Source organism: Dryas octopetala, chromosome 4 (genome assembly GCF_963921425.1).
Source record: "Dryas octopetala chromosome 4, drDryOcto1.1, whole genome shotgun sequence".
NCBI lineage: Eukaryota > Viridiplantae > Streptophyta > Magnoliopsida > Rosales > Rosaceae > Dryas > Dryas octopetala.
Genome location: NC_141369.1, coordinates 19560873 through 19572997, shown reverse-complemented (window position 1 = coordinate 19572997; position 12125 = coordinate 19560873). Strand labels below are relative to the sequence as shown.

Sequence of the window (12125 nt, the reverse complement as noted above, 5' to 3'; positions counted from 1 at the left end):
CCTTCGCAATATTAAAATTTGCAATCATTTACGCTGTTAATAGGATACGTCATTTGATTATACTGAGAGTTTTAATTTTGTATATAAAAATATATGTGCGTGTGTGAGCAAATTAAAAATTATGGAAACGATCATAACATTTTAACTGTTTAGTTTGTACGAGCAAAAGCAAGTGGATTAAAATCCATGTATCATCGACTGATATTGTAGAATAACCCTGCTAAGTAAGAACCAATTAATAACCCAATAGCTATAGCCTTCGTTCTAGGCTTCTAGCTAGCTAGTCATCAATGTACAATTGCTAGTACACCAGACTGTTGTGTCATCAATGAACTTGATGATGAAATTAATGGAGGAAAGAAAACCTGAAAGATACACAAGATCACATATTAGCTAGCTAGCGTGTTTGACTGTAGGTCACATATATATGTACACATGTATAAGCGGTAAGCTCATGGTTTTAGTTCGATCAATTCATGTTAGAAAAATGAATTTTTAGTTTCTAGCTAGTTCCTTTTTAGCATTCATCCAAATACAGATCACTTAATTACCTTAGCTACCAAAATCGAAGAGGAAAAAAATCTTTCCAGTAGTACTAGTAATCAAATTAAGATATTAATTTTCTTGTCCACGTACATGTAGGAACACTAAAAATAACATACTTCTCGTCTAGACCAAAAGCTATAATTTCCATATGACCAAAAACTGTTCATGATCGATGGATATATATGTGAAAGAGAAATTAAAGTTTGATATATATTGTTTCATTACCTAATTAATTAATTTCCACTATGATCAGAATTGATGCATGTCACAAAGTCGATGACATTACAATATTTCTTTTTGTAATTTGTTTTCTTTTGCAACTGTGAAGTGTGAGTTGGTTTGATGCAAATTTCAAAAGTCCAAATGTGAAAGGATTTCAAACAGCTAAATGGGTTCTTCCTACAAAGTCAGAACTCAGAAGCATTCTTGACTGCATATCCAACCACTAAAGCGTTTAGACTGAAAGGGAATCTATTCAACCCTCTAAACTAGCTTTTTCACTCTAGAATATTAATTATATTCCTTAAAAAATTAATATTCATAATTTTCAGAATTGTTCAAGCATGATCTGCTCCACCAATGAATTAGATATTAAATATAATATATATTCCTTACAGAGAAGATGAAAAGAAAAGAAAATGACATTTCCATATATTAAATAATAAAGTCTTGACATGAATCATCAATCACAATTTATTGGGCAGGTTGACTAGTACTCCCCCTTTAATTAATTATATATGTTCAAAAGGTCAAAATTTACTTAAGACCACTACATGCTTTTGCAATATTCAAATTAGCTAGCTGCAGTTTGATTCCACAATATATTAATTATCACATAATTAATTCAGTTTGGAGACAGACAGAAGCAGATTTTGACTTAGCGTTACTACTATATATTAGTTTTTCCATTATAAGTTAGTTTTTTAGCAACATTCTAGATTCGCTTCTCCTCCATAGAGAAAAAAGAAAAGGGGGGGGGGGGGGGGGGGACTATATTGGTTTTAAATTTTTAATTATTATCGATCTTTTGAATATGCATGTTCTATTAGCCATCTAGATACGATTTTCCTTCTTTTGGGTCATAAAAATGCAAACAATTACTTATTAGGGTTTCCTTTTTTTTTTTTTTTTGTCTGAATTACTTATTAATTAGGGTTGATTTAAGAGTATATGTGTCTTCAAGAAATGCGGTGCGGGCATAAAATATGCATTCACTCAAGCTACTAATTCTCATCACTGGCGATATATTATCATCCTACATTACTCATCCAACCCACCTTTGAAAAACAATCAAATTACAATCTTACCCTTGTATAAAATTACCAGGCGGCGAACAAAGGTGAATGCAAACGACCATATATGACAGTCATGGCCACATAGCACCAACCAAAACTTAAAAATAAGAAGAAGATTGAAAATTTGAAAGAGTTAGGATTTAACGGTATTTTAAGAATATTGGTAGGTGTTTTGAGTAACATGCTTCTCTTTATTATTATTGTTTTTAAACGTTTTCTGAGGGATGGGATTAATTAGTAGGTGGAATAAGCAGTTTGAAGAGGATCGATAATATATAGCAAACATCAGATATCTCATATATGGGATCATTTTGACTTTACTTGCTTGTATGGGACAACTCGATGCTGAATTTTTGTACAAAATGACAAGACTACCTAACTATATATATTTGGTGTCTCATTCTTATTGGTGATAGCCACTAAATGTGACATTGGTGGACCTTCTGAAGGTTAGCTAGATTATAGATAGGAACTGATCATTTAATTTGTTAATTATCCCCACGTTTGGCTTTGCTTTTTTGGAGGACTAGCTAGAAGGTATGATCAGTACATGTACCAATGGACTCTGCAATATACTTCTATACTTAATTCAATGTCCCAAGAATTTTTACATGTACAAGAATTAATGCAGATTGGGTGTCTTAATCATATTAATTAATATACATGAACGCTGGGTAATAATGAATTCTGGAAGATTAATTAACAAACTAAACAAAGAAAAATTTAACCCTTCACAAAAGCGAATGGATTTCTTCACAGCACCACAATTAATAAAGAATATTTTACTTTGTTCCGTACGTAAAGTATACCTAACATATAGCTAGTAAACCTGGTTGGCCATTGAATGGATACTATCATGTAATTAAATTGTTGTAATATATACAACAGATCAAATGCATGTGATCATATTATAATAACTTACATAGCAGAAGTCAAATAATACACCAAAAATCCGGTATAATTCACAGAGACTAAGATGTTTTATTTTTATTTTTTGGCCGGGACAGAGACTATGACATTAATTTGTAGATATAAGTAGCACTCATCCATATATATGGGATGATATTCTATTATCAAAGAATTATATATGTTGTCGAATTGTGATTTCGAGTTATACATCCTCTTCGATTGACATGCGATCGATTTGAGTAACATCATGACGGTTAATTACCTAATTTAATTTATCAATTAATTAACAAGCAAGTTAGCTGTTGGGCTTCTATCAAATTAATCCTCCCCTTTGAAGACTAGCTAGTAGCTACTTGGTTCTAAGAGATGTGATATTTAATAACCATATGGACAGTAGATAAGAATTGAAATTTTTTTATTTTTTACTTTTTTAATTAAGAACATGCGTGCCCTTAAATTTCCCCCTGTTTTTTTGCAGAAGATATATAATCTTCCCAATGCAGATCGAGCATGTTCATGTGCCATGCATATGCAAAACTTTCTTTTGTAATATATTCCAAATAATGGCTGCTAGCTAGCTAGCTCTATCTTCATTTTCAAGTTACTTGTTAAAAGATGACCAAGTACCATTTTGTGCAAGCATTTATGTTCAATTAAAGAAAAGAAACAAAGTGAGGAATAAGGATATAAAGTGGTATATGATATAGACTGCAGTCTTAGCATGCATGCTAGTAAGCCTAGCATATGCGTCACCACAGGTGACATGAATTTCATTTTTTATATATTTTGCTTTTACTTTAGAAAAACCCACAAATTCATTCTCTCTTTCACTATGGATGATATTGAATTAGGAGGTTGTCAAAATCACTTTTCATAGCTTGAGTGTTGAGTGGGCGTTGTTGATGGGAGCTTGTCATGACTGACTCATGATATTCATACAATTGGCTGGTTGGTAATGTATGGAGAGCAAATTGAGATGACCGTCATATTATTAGCTTTGGGTCAAATCATGGGCTCTCTCAGTTCAGCTCTCAAGTAGTCTTGGACGACCTTGTATGTGGGCCCAAATCCTGATGGACTCAGCTTACCAAATCCTAGAGAAGAAATACTTAAAAGTCTGAAAGGAAAGATCAGATGTGACATGCATAAAAAATGCAATAAGAAAAAAGTTTCAACATTTGAGGCTTCAATACATATATACACTTAGAATTTGGTATAGGTATGATTGATAAGAAAGATGATAAAAACATGTATTTTATGGGCCACGCCAAGAAGGCAAGAAGAAACTGAACAATTGTAATCCAAATACAGAACATTAATTCATTCCCCTTTACCCATTTTGTTGATTTTTGCGTTTGGACTTCAATTCATGCCTTCTGGTACAAGCATGCTTTACATATTATGTGTCTTGGCTCTTTGCTTTCTCCCCCAAAATGAAAAAGTTTCTCAAATGCTCATTTTTATTTGTCCCACTTTTTTTATGCAATTTGAAAAGACTTTCTTTACTAATTCAATTGATCTGCAATCATATGCTATTTCAAGCCCCTTTTACAAAAAAATAAAAATAAAAATAGGCCTTCCTTCGGTCGTTAAGCTGAAATGTTAAGACAAGCCAATTTTCAATAATGGGCTTCATTTTCCAGGACCAACAAAATTATGGGCCTCATCATGGGCGGACCCTTTTGGTCTCTTTCCTTTCATCCAGAGAGACAGAGAGACAGAGAGAGATGATATTGTTGAAGACTGGTGGTGGCACAGCCATGGCTGTCCCTCGTAGACCTTTATGGAAGCCCATGTGCTTGGCGTCAAACGTCAACACAGAGCAGCTACGTGCCCAACTGGGTCAGCTCCATTCTGAGGCTGAGAGCACCAGAGACAAAGGTATGTAACTATATTTGCACCTGCTTTTGCTCTCTTTCATAATATTCTATATGAATTATGAATGAAAACCCAAATTTCTTTGCTGGATTCTAATTACAAGTTTTTGTCTTTGTTTTCGGTTGTGAATTATATTAATCTGGAAAATTTGTATGAAGCGTGTTGTACACAATTTTGAATATGATTAACTTATCAGCTTAGTGCAGAAATTTGGATATGTTTATATATTTATCACCCAATATGTTGGTGAGTTGCTTTATCATTGTTGATGTATGGCAGAATTGGCTGTGTATTGCAGGCCTAATGTTATTGTTGAGTTAGATTGTCAGTTGCTGGTTCTCTGTTTACATTTTATTTTTTCTGTTGTAATGTGCTTTTAGTCTAAGGTTAACTTTACTGTTGGTTAATCTTTACACCTTTTAATAATTATGTGATTTATAACAGACTACTTGACACAATTTTAAGAATTGTTCATGATTGTTGGCTTAGCAAACAATGCAAGATTGAGGCTTCTGCGACTGTCAGAGGCAGCTGAGAATCTTAGACGGCAAGCAGCAATTAATGTCCAAACTGGTAAGGAAGATGATGCACGGGAACTGCTCTTTCAGAAGAAGAAGGTTATGCAAGCATTGGAGAAGTCAAAAAACCGCATTGAATTGCTTGATGGCCTTTCCACAAAGCTTAATGAGGTAACATAAACTTGTAATAACTTAGGTTTTTTGCAAGAGGGATCTTAAAACCTTTGACTCGCCTGAAAATAAATAATGGATGATGTGAAATAAGTTGTGTGACAAAGCTCATATCTTGTTAGATAATAACAATCAAATATAGTGTCAGTTTGTTTATGGGCGCAGTGGTCTCTTATATGCAACTTCTCAGAATGTTATAGCTAATAAAATTTAAAAATCCTAACCACCGGTAACATACGCCATCTTGATTATGTGTTTTATCTTAATATTCGTATTCCAATCTTTGATCTTTTACTCTATCTTATCTAAGAACTTTACCTTTCAGCCTATCATTTTATCAGAAGAAGACTAATTTGGTTTCAGGCGATTTCTCTAAAAGAAAGGCAACTAATTGGGAATGTTGCTTTGGATCTTGAAGTGGTCAGAGAAGATGCTTCAAGTCCAGTTCGAATTGTATCCCTAACACCCGGAGTTGCAGAAAATTTGGACGAGGGCAAAGAATATCTTCCTAATGATCTGAAGCTCAATGATGATCAAGAAAGGCTGCTTCTTGTAGAGAATCAAGCAAGCTTACATGTTGAGCTGGAAGGGGAGGATTTTCGCGAACCTTCAAAGAGGGGAGTTTGGAATGAAGATAAGATAATTAGTAGCTTGAAGGGCATAACATCTTTTGAGAATTTCTTGGAACATCTGGATTATCAACTTAACAAAATTGAAGCAGAACTTGTCACTGTATTAAGGATCTCAACCTTGGTAGTGGACAGCCAAGAGAAACCAAAAAATTTTAAGGTGCAAAAAACAATGGAACTTCTTGAGAGCATCTGTGACATTAGACAGAGGTATGCATATTAGCAAAATCAAAAGTTGGTATAGTTCTGCCAGTTGTCCCCTTTACAAGACTTAACAATCATAATTATTACTCCTGTAACATATTCTTATGCTCATTAGTTAACTTCATTTGTCATCTTTAATCTTTGTGGTCGCAGAATTTCAAGTATCAAACTGGCAAATGTGGAGATCAGATAAAGCTTCAATTGTTTATTCAATCTCTAGCATCTGGTAAGGATTGTGTTTATCCACGAGAAATTGGCGCTTCCCACTCTGTTTTAGCATGAAAATTATTTAACCTATAGATGTTGGATTTTATATATGTTACGCATGCATAATTAAAATTAAAGTTGTCTTTCCAGTCCTGGTGTTAGTTCATAGCATGAAGCTAACAAGGACTGTGTTATAAATTATCTGCTTCTTTGTTGCATTATGCAGCTTAAGTAGAGTTCCTATGCAAACATGCTTTATGCATGAATTCCAGACTGAGGAAGTGCAATTGCCCACCTAAATGCCTGAAGTTTTGCAAGTTATATTGGTTTTTTGAAGCTCTGAACCATAAATATGATGATTGATGGTATAATCAGGAAACAGTATTCTGTTAATGGTTTTGACACGCTCGGTGATAACAAATTGTCCTTCATTTGCTTCTCTAAACGCTTGATAGCAAAGATCCCAATAAGATGCAGAGAGAATGGCTGGATTAAAATTTTGGATGCAGCTCCGGTATCAACAGCGGCAGAGACCTATGCACCTTTTCAATTAAAAAAAAAAAAAAAAAAGCATTTTTCATGTGAACATGTGAAGGTTTGATCCAATAATAGAAAAGGGAAAATGTAATTTTGTGAGGCCACTTAAGCTGAAGAGTATGCTAATTTATTTTCTTTTGTTTCTTTCTTGTTAAGTCCTGTTCTCTTGAGTTTGCAAACTCTCTAATTAATCATGGCTATTAAAGAAACTAAGGTAGTAATGACAGCGTTTTGTTGTAGTAAATAGAACTTGTTTTATTAACTCATCACCATTTCTTTTCATTTGGGTCCAAGTTAGAAAGCTTAAACCTTACATGATTCAATTGTTCTGACTCATGCTTCATGTAAAATTCTATTCCAAGATATAAAATAAAGCTTTCCATTCTGAGGAATTTAGGCAGGTCATTTGGTAATTAGAATTGGGTTGGTTGTTTGGAATTTGATTATCAGATTGCTTAGAAGAAATGTCCAAAACTGGTAAGCCTACATTTGACTGATGATGATCATTCTCTGAACTGCCAGGCAGGCCATTTCTTAATACATCTCTAAAGGAAAGATCCACCCTGCTATTATGTGTGCGTAGTGCAATACATTTTTCCATAGGATTGTAAAGAACAAAGTAAATAGATACTTCACTACTATAGAAGGATCCTGTCATAAGATTTTGGAATTGAATGAATTATATCAGACATACCCAACCACAAGTTAATGTTTGTTGCTTTGCCCATAATATGGCTAATTTCTGCATATCCAATTTCCAAAGAATCATTGAATTCAGCTACCTTTGATTTCTCTAATTCATTTTTCAAATGTATGGTTTCCATTAAAAAAGCAAAACCTGAAACATAGTTGCCTTCCAGCATTTTGCATGCCCTGTAAGTCTGTAGATAAGCAGGTAGTGTATGTTTCATACCGTGAATTGTGTGCGGCAAAGCATGTGCTTTGACAAACTCAGGGTTTCTAGAACAGAGAACGTAAGTGAACTTTCATTAGAATGATATGGTTTTTCACAATCAATAAAAGAAGTCTTAGTCTTCACCTTGGCCTTCTAATAATAATAATTAGCTAAAACCCCAAGTGTATCAAAATAATTAAACGAAAACAACCTGACAATTATAACTATAAATATGGTTACATCATAACTCGCATTTCTTGAACTACATGGACTACTATAGAATTATAACTTGAGCATTAGTCTTCACTACCTTTAGTTTTTCTTGGACAATTGCCCTGCGTTTTTTTTCCCATTCTCGGACAGCTACCTGGCGATGTTTTTCCCGAGATGATGAATCCCAAGCATCTAAGTCAATGTCCTCCACCCATATAGATCTTTCCAAACGGATCGATTACCATTGTCTCGAGCTTCGTTGCATTTTGTATAATACAAATGGCAAACTCTACCTTGTATAAATTACTTTGAAATCCCTGAATCTTAACTCTTTTCAAATGGGCATGTGACTCATGTGTGAATATGAAATAATTACTTTCCACTTGTTGATTCTGATGGAACTTTGGTCCGCCCAACTACAATAACATCAAAGAGATATCGTTTAGTTCTATATATTGGTGGATCTACAAGATGTAAGGTATTATAATGAACTTCGACTAGCATTCAAATTGATTGAATGACATATATACTACAAATAACAACAAACAAGTTTTTAATTATTAACCGTTATTGCAAGTTCTTCCAAAAGTGGAGCAGCCTCGAGAAAACTCAGAACAGCCCTGAGGTCAGCTGCAATCCCACTTGTTTTGAAAATGAGGTCTACATCCAGTTGCTTGAGGTTTCTATTTATTGGTACTGTTTGAGTGGTGTAATTTTCTGCACGTAAATATGAACTTGTAAAAGTTAAAAATTATGCAAAATTAACTTCCATGCATGTTTTAGAGATAAATCTTTACTCACCACATCAAGACATATGTTTAGATGAAGAGTCTCAAGCCCAGGAATTGATACAAATTTGGTTAGTGCAGCAGGTAATGTATTTTTAGACATCCCCATGTAATAAATTCGTGCTATCTGTGGAGTTTTGATGAAAGAAATATAACGTATACGTCCAATGTACTCCAAGCAGACAAGATTTACTGCAGAAATCTCAAGGTTTTTTAGTCCAAGAGTATAGAGCACTGTCAAATCAGGTAGACGAAGTAATGGAGGAGCAGCAACAATCAGTAAGTAGAGTTGCAGTAACAAACAACAACAAGTTCCAAGTTCAAGCAAACTTAAACGGCCGGGTAGGGAAGAATGACTCACACAAAGCAAAAGTACAAAAGAAAAATTTTGTTATCCTTTTCCATTTTAGAAAATAACTTCAAAAAAGGAGAGACCACCATGGAGCAATGAAGCTTACCTACGTACTGCTGGAAAAGACCGGTTTGGGTTAGAATCAGAATAGAATTAGGATTATAATAAGTTTAGAATTAAGATTATAATAAGATTGATCCGTTCCTTCTAAGTTCTAACGTAATTAAACAACTCTTTGTTATTAGGCTCACTGGTTAGGCCACTTTGTTGGATATTTGGGGCCTTTGGGCCCTAAGGCCCATATTGCACCGGCCCAAATCCTAGAGCTGTCGTAAATTATGCTTAATTTACCCACCAGACCATCTAAGTGGCAGTGGTTTGTAGCTTAATTTGTATATCCAACTGCAGTAATGGCATATAACTAACTGCAGCCATGGCTAAAATTGGATGGAAAATTGGATGGAAGGTGCTTAATGAACCCCAAAATCGGTGGGTTCAGCTAGCTAGTTAGAAGGAAATATTTACATCGATCACACTCTCTCTCTCTCTTTTAAACAAACAATAGTGAATAGTCTATCGTGACGGTTTTTATTAGTTGCATGCGTTAAGAATGTTTGCATGCAGTAGCTACTCTTTTTCTAAACTTTGCTTGGTTTTGCTTAGCACATAATTGAGACTAGTAGTCACGATCCGCCTGCAAGCATTTTGTATAGGCTGCGCATGCAGTTATGTTCAAGCATTTTGTATCGAGTACGTACCATTTTGTGCAAGCATTTATGTTCAATTAAAGAAAAGAAAGAAAGAGATGAAGTGGCATATGACATATGGAGTGCAAGACTGTTTCCAGTACGTATGTGGTTTTAAGGTGTTTTAATTCAGTCATTTTTACTAGTTCTGTCTGGTTCGTTGGTCGGGGTTTATTTTACTCCTACCATAATATGTCAGACACTTGACTATTATGTTATATGTTCAAAGTTCAAACTAATTGATAATAGAATATTTTTCAGCTTTTATCAGCACAATTAGGGGGTAAAATTGTAAATTTCTTTGATAATAAGTGCATTGATCAAATTGTTGGGTGCATATTTAAAACCCCCTTGGCCACATATAATCTCGAGGAATTTAAAATGTACATTTGCTTCAACTTGTCTGAGTCATATTGGATTTGCTTGTATGTATGGACCACTGACTCGTATCCCTGTAAAGAATTGTGACCAAAGAAGAAAAATTAACGAGAAAAAAAAAACAAATAATTTACAGCCAAACACAGCTGCCACATCAATAATGTGATTTCAACTGCCACATCAATAATGTGATTGCTGCAGTTGGTGAACGTGTTCTTCATTCCTAAGGTCATGCATGCCAGCTTTTTTAAAATTTGCATACAGTACTGCTCCGTTAAGCAACCTAACAAGCACAACTCCATCGATCGATGTACTCTCACTCTCCCACCTATCCTCATCATTCCCACCTCAACCTAACCCACTCACCACACTCAGATCGATTCACATATGAAAATTAGAGGGCATCGGCTATGCCCTGATTAGAAATGAGATATTAGAGAAAACTAAAGTGATAATCATGAATTTCTGGATAGTGTACAGATTGAGTATGCCTCAAATCAACTTTTCCTTAGTTTGTATAGAATGAAGTACACTTTTATGTGACAATCCTGCTACCCAAAGTGTCAAATTGTTTGCAGATCTCCAGCATTTCATTCTCTGAAACCTTTCCCATCTCCTGAAGTTTGTATAGAATGAAGTCTGATTTTCTGTGGCATTAAAAAGAAAAATGAGAAAGTTAATAAAGTGCAAAACCAGCTGAAAATGTAAATTATTTGTACATAAATTCACATATTCAATGGCCAATTACAGACCAACATGTGGCACGCCAGGTCTCATTTTTGCTCTGACTTTTAAACGATCAACTTGGTCAGACCCAGCCATCTGCGTCATCATCATCTCAGCTTAGCAATGCCAACAACATATACATCTGAGATCGGCTCTTATCTTCGGGTTACCCATATTCGATCCAAACCGACATTGGGATCCACCAGAAAATTTGAGAGATCATCTGTTTCGGACACCATCAGTTCGGCTCGAATATGGGGATCATCTTTCTCCGGTCACAGCTCAACTATTAAACATCCTATTAGAACCTGGAACACAACACTTCCAAGTCTTCAGCTCGGATCGGCTCGGCCAGATGAGCTCATAGCAACTCACCTTGGTTCAGCTCGGCTAGACATGATTGTATAACTCACCAATTCACTGATATTGCCCCAATTCCTATAGAAAGTATAATGACTGTCACACTGCAGGCTGCAATTCTCACTTTTAATTTCTCTTGATCAATATTCAAGAACTTTGCTTTTATCTTGCCACAAAGGTAAGTTCCGATACCTTTTACTAGAATTGTGGCCAATCCCAACCCGAACAACATTAGTAAACAGGAAAATATCTTTGTAAAGTTCGAAGTTGGGTAGATATCCTCATACCCAACAGTGGTTAGCGTCACTACCACAAAGTAAAAAGCATCCGCAATTGTATTTGAATCTTGATCATGAATGACTTTGAAATTTTTAGTATTTGACAAATAAACCGCCAAAACTATACCCACGTACAGGATTAAAGCAAATATACTAAGGATGGCAACATTTACTGATCTTGATGGAGGGGCAGAATATTCAGGTGGTGACTCTGCCCCTGCAGCCTTGGAGCATTCTGCTTTATCTCCAGAGATATGTTTCTCTTGTGCTCTTAGCCCTTCAGCATTAGGTGGTGGTGGTGGTGGTGAAGTCACTAGAGCCTTCTTGGGTTCAGGCCGTTCAGCCTTGGAGGTGGGAGGTGGTGACCCTGTATTGGAGCATTCTGTTTCATCTACAATGATCTGTATCCCTTCTGATCCAGGCCCTTCAGTATTACGTCGTGGTGGTGGTGAAGTCACTGAAGTGGGTGACTTCTTGGATTCAGGCCGTTCAGCC

General features: G+C 35.3%; 1 protein-coding gene across 5 annotated transcripts; it reads left to right on the top strand.

Moving 5' to 3' along the window:
* The first annotated feature begins 4468 nt into the window (after positions 1 to 4468).
* On the top strand, positions 4469 to 7036 carry LOC147287786 (forkhead-associated domain protein). 5 transcript variants are annotated; one of them, XM_086241457.1, is made up of 5 exons: positions 4469 to 4631; positions 5118 to 5317; positions 5681 to 6156; positions 6304 to 6376; positions 6813 to 7036. In XM_086241457.1, exons 1-4 carry the CDS (start codon positions 4478 to 4480, stop codon positions 6341 to 6343), a joined length of 870 nt encoding a protein of 289 aa, XP_086097583.1. In that variant the 5' UTR covers positions 4469 to 4477; the 3' UTR covers positions 6344 to 6376; positions 6813 to 7036. The 5 variants fall into 5 exon arrangements, with proteins under 5 accessions (XP_086097583.1, XP_086097582.1, XP_086097581.1 ...); XM_086241456.1 differs by having other exon boundaries at positions 6733 to 7036; XM_086241455.1 differs by having other exon boundaries at positions 6584 to 7036.
* Positions 7037 to 12125: the final 5089 nt, after the last annotated feature.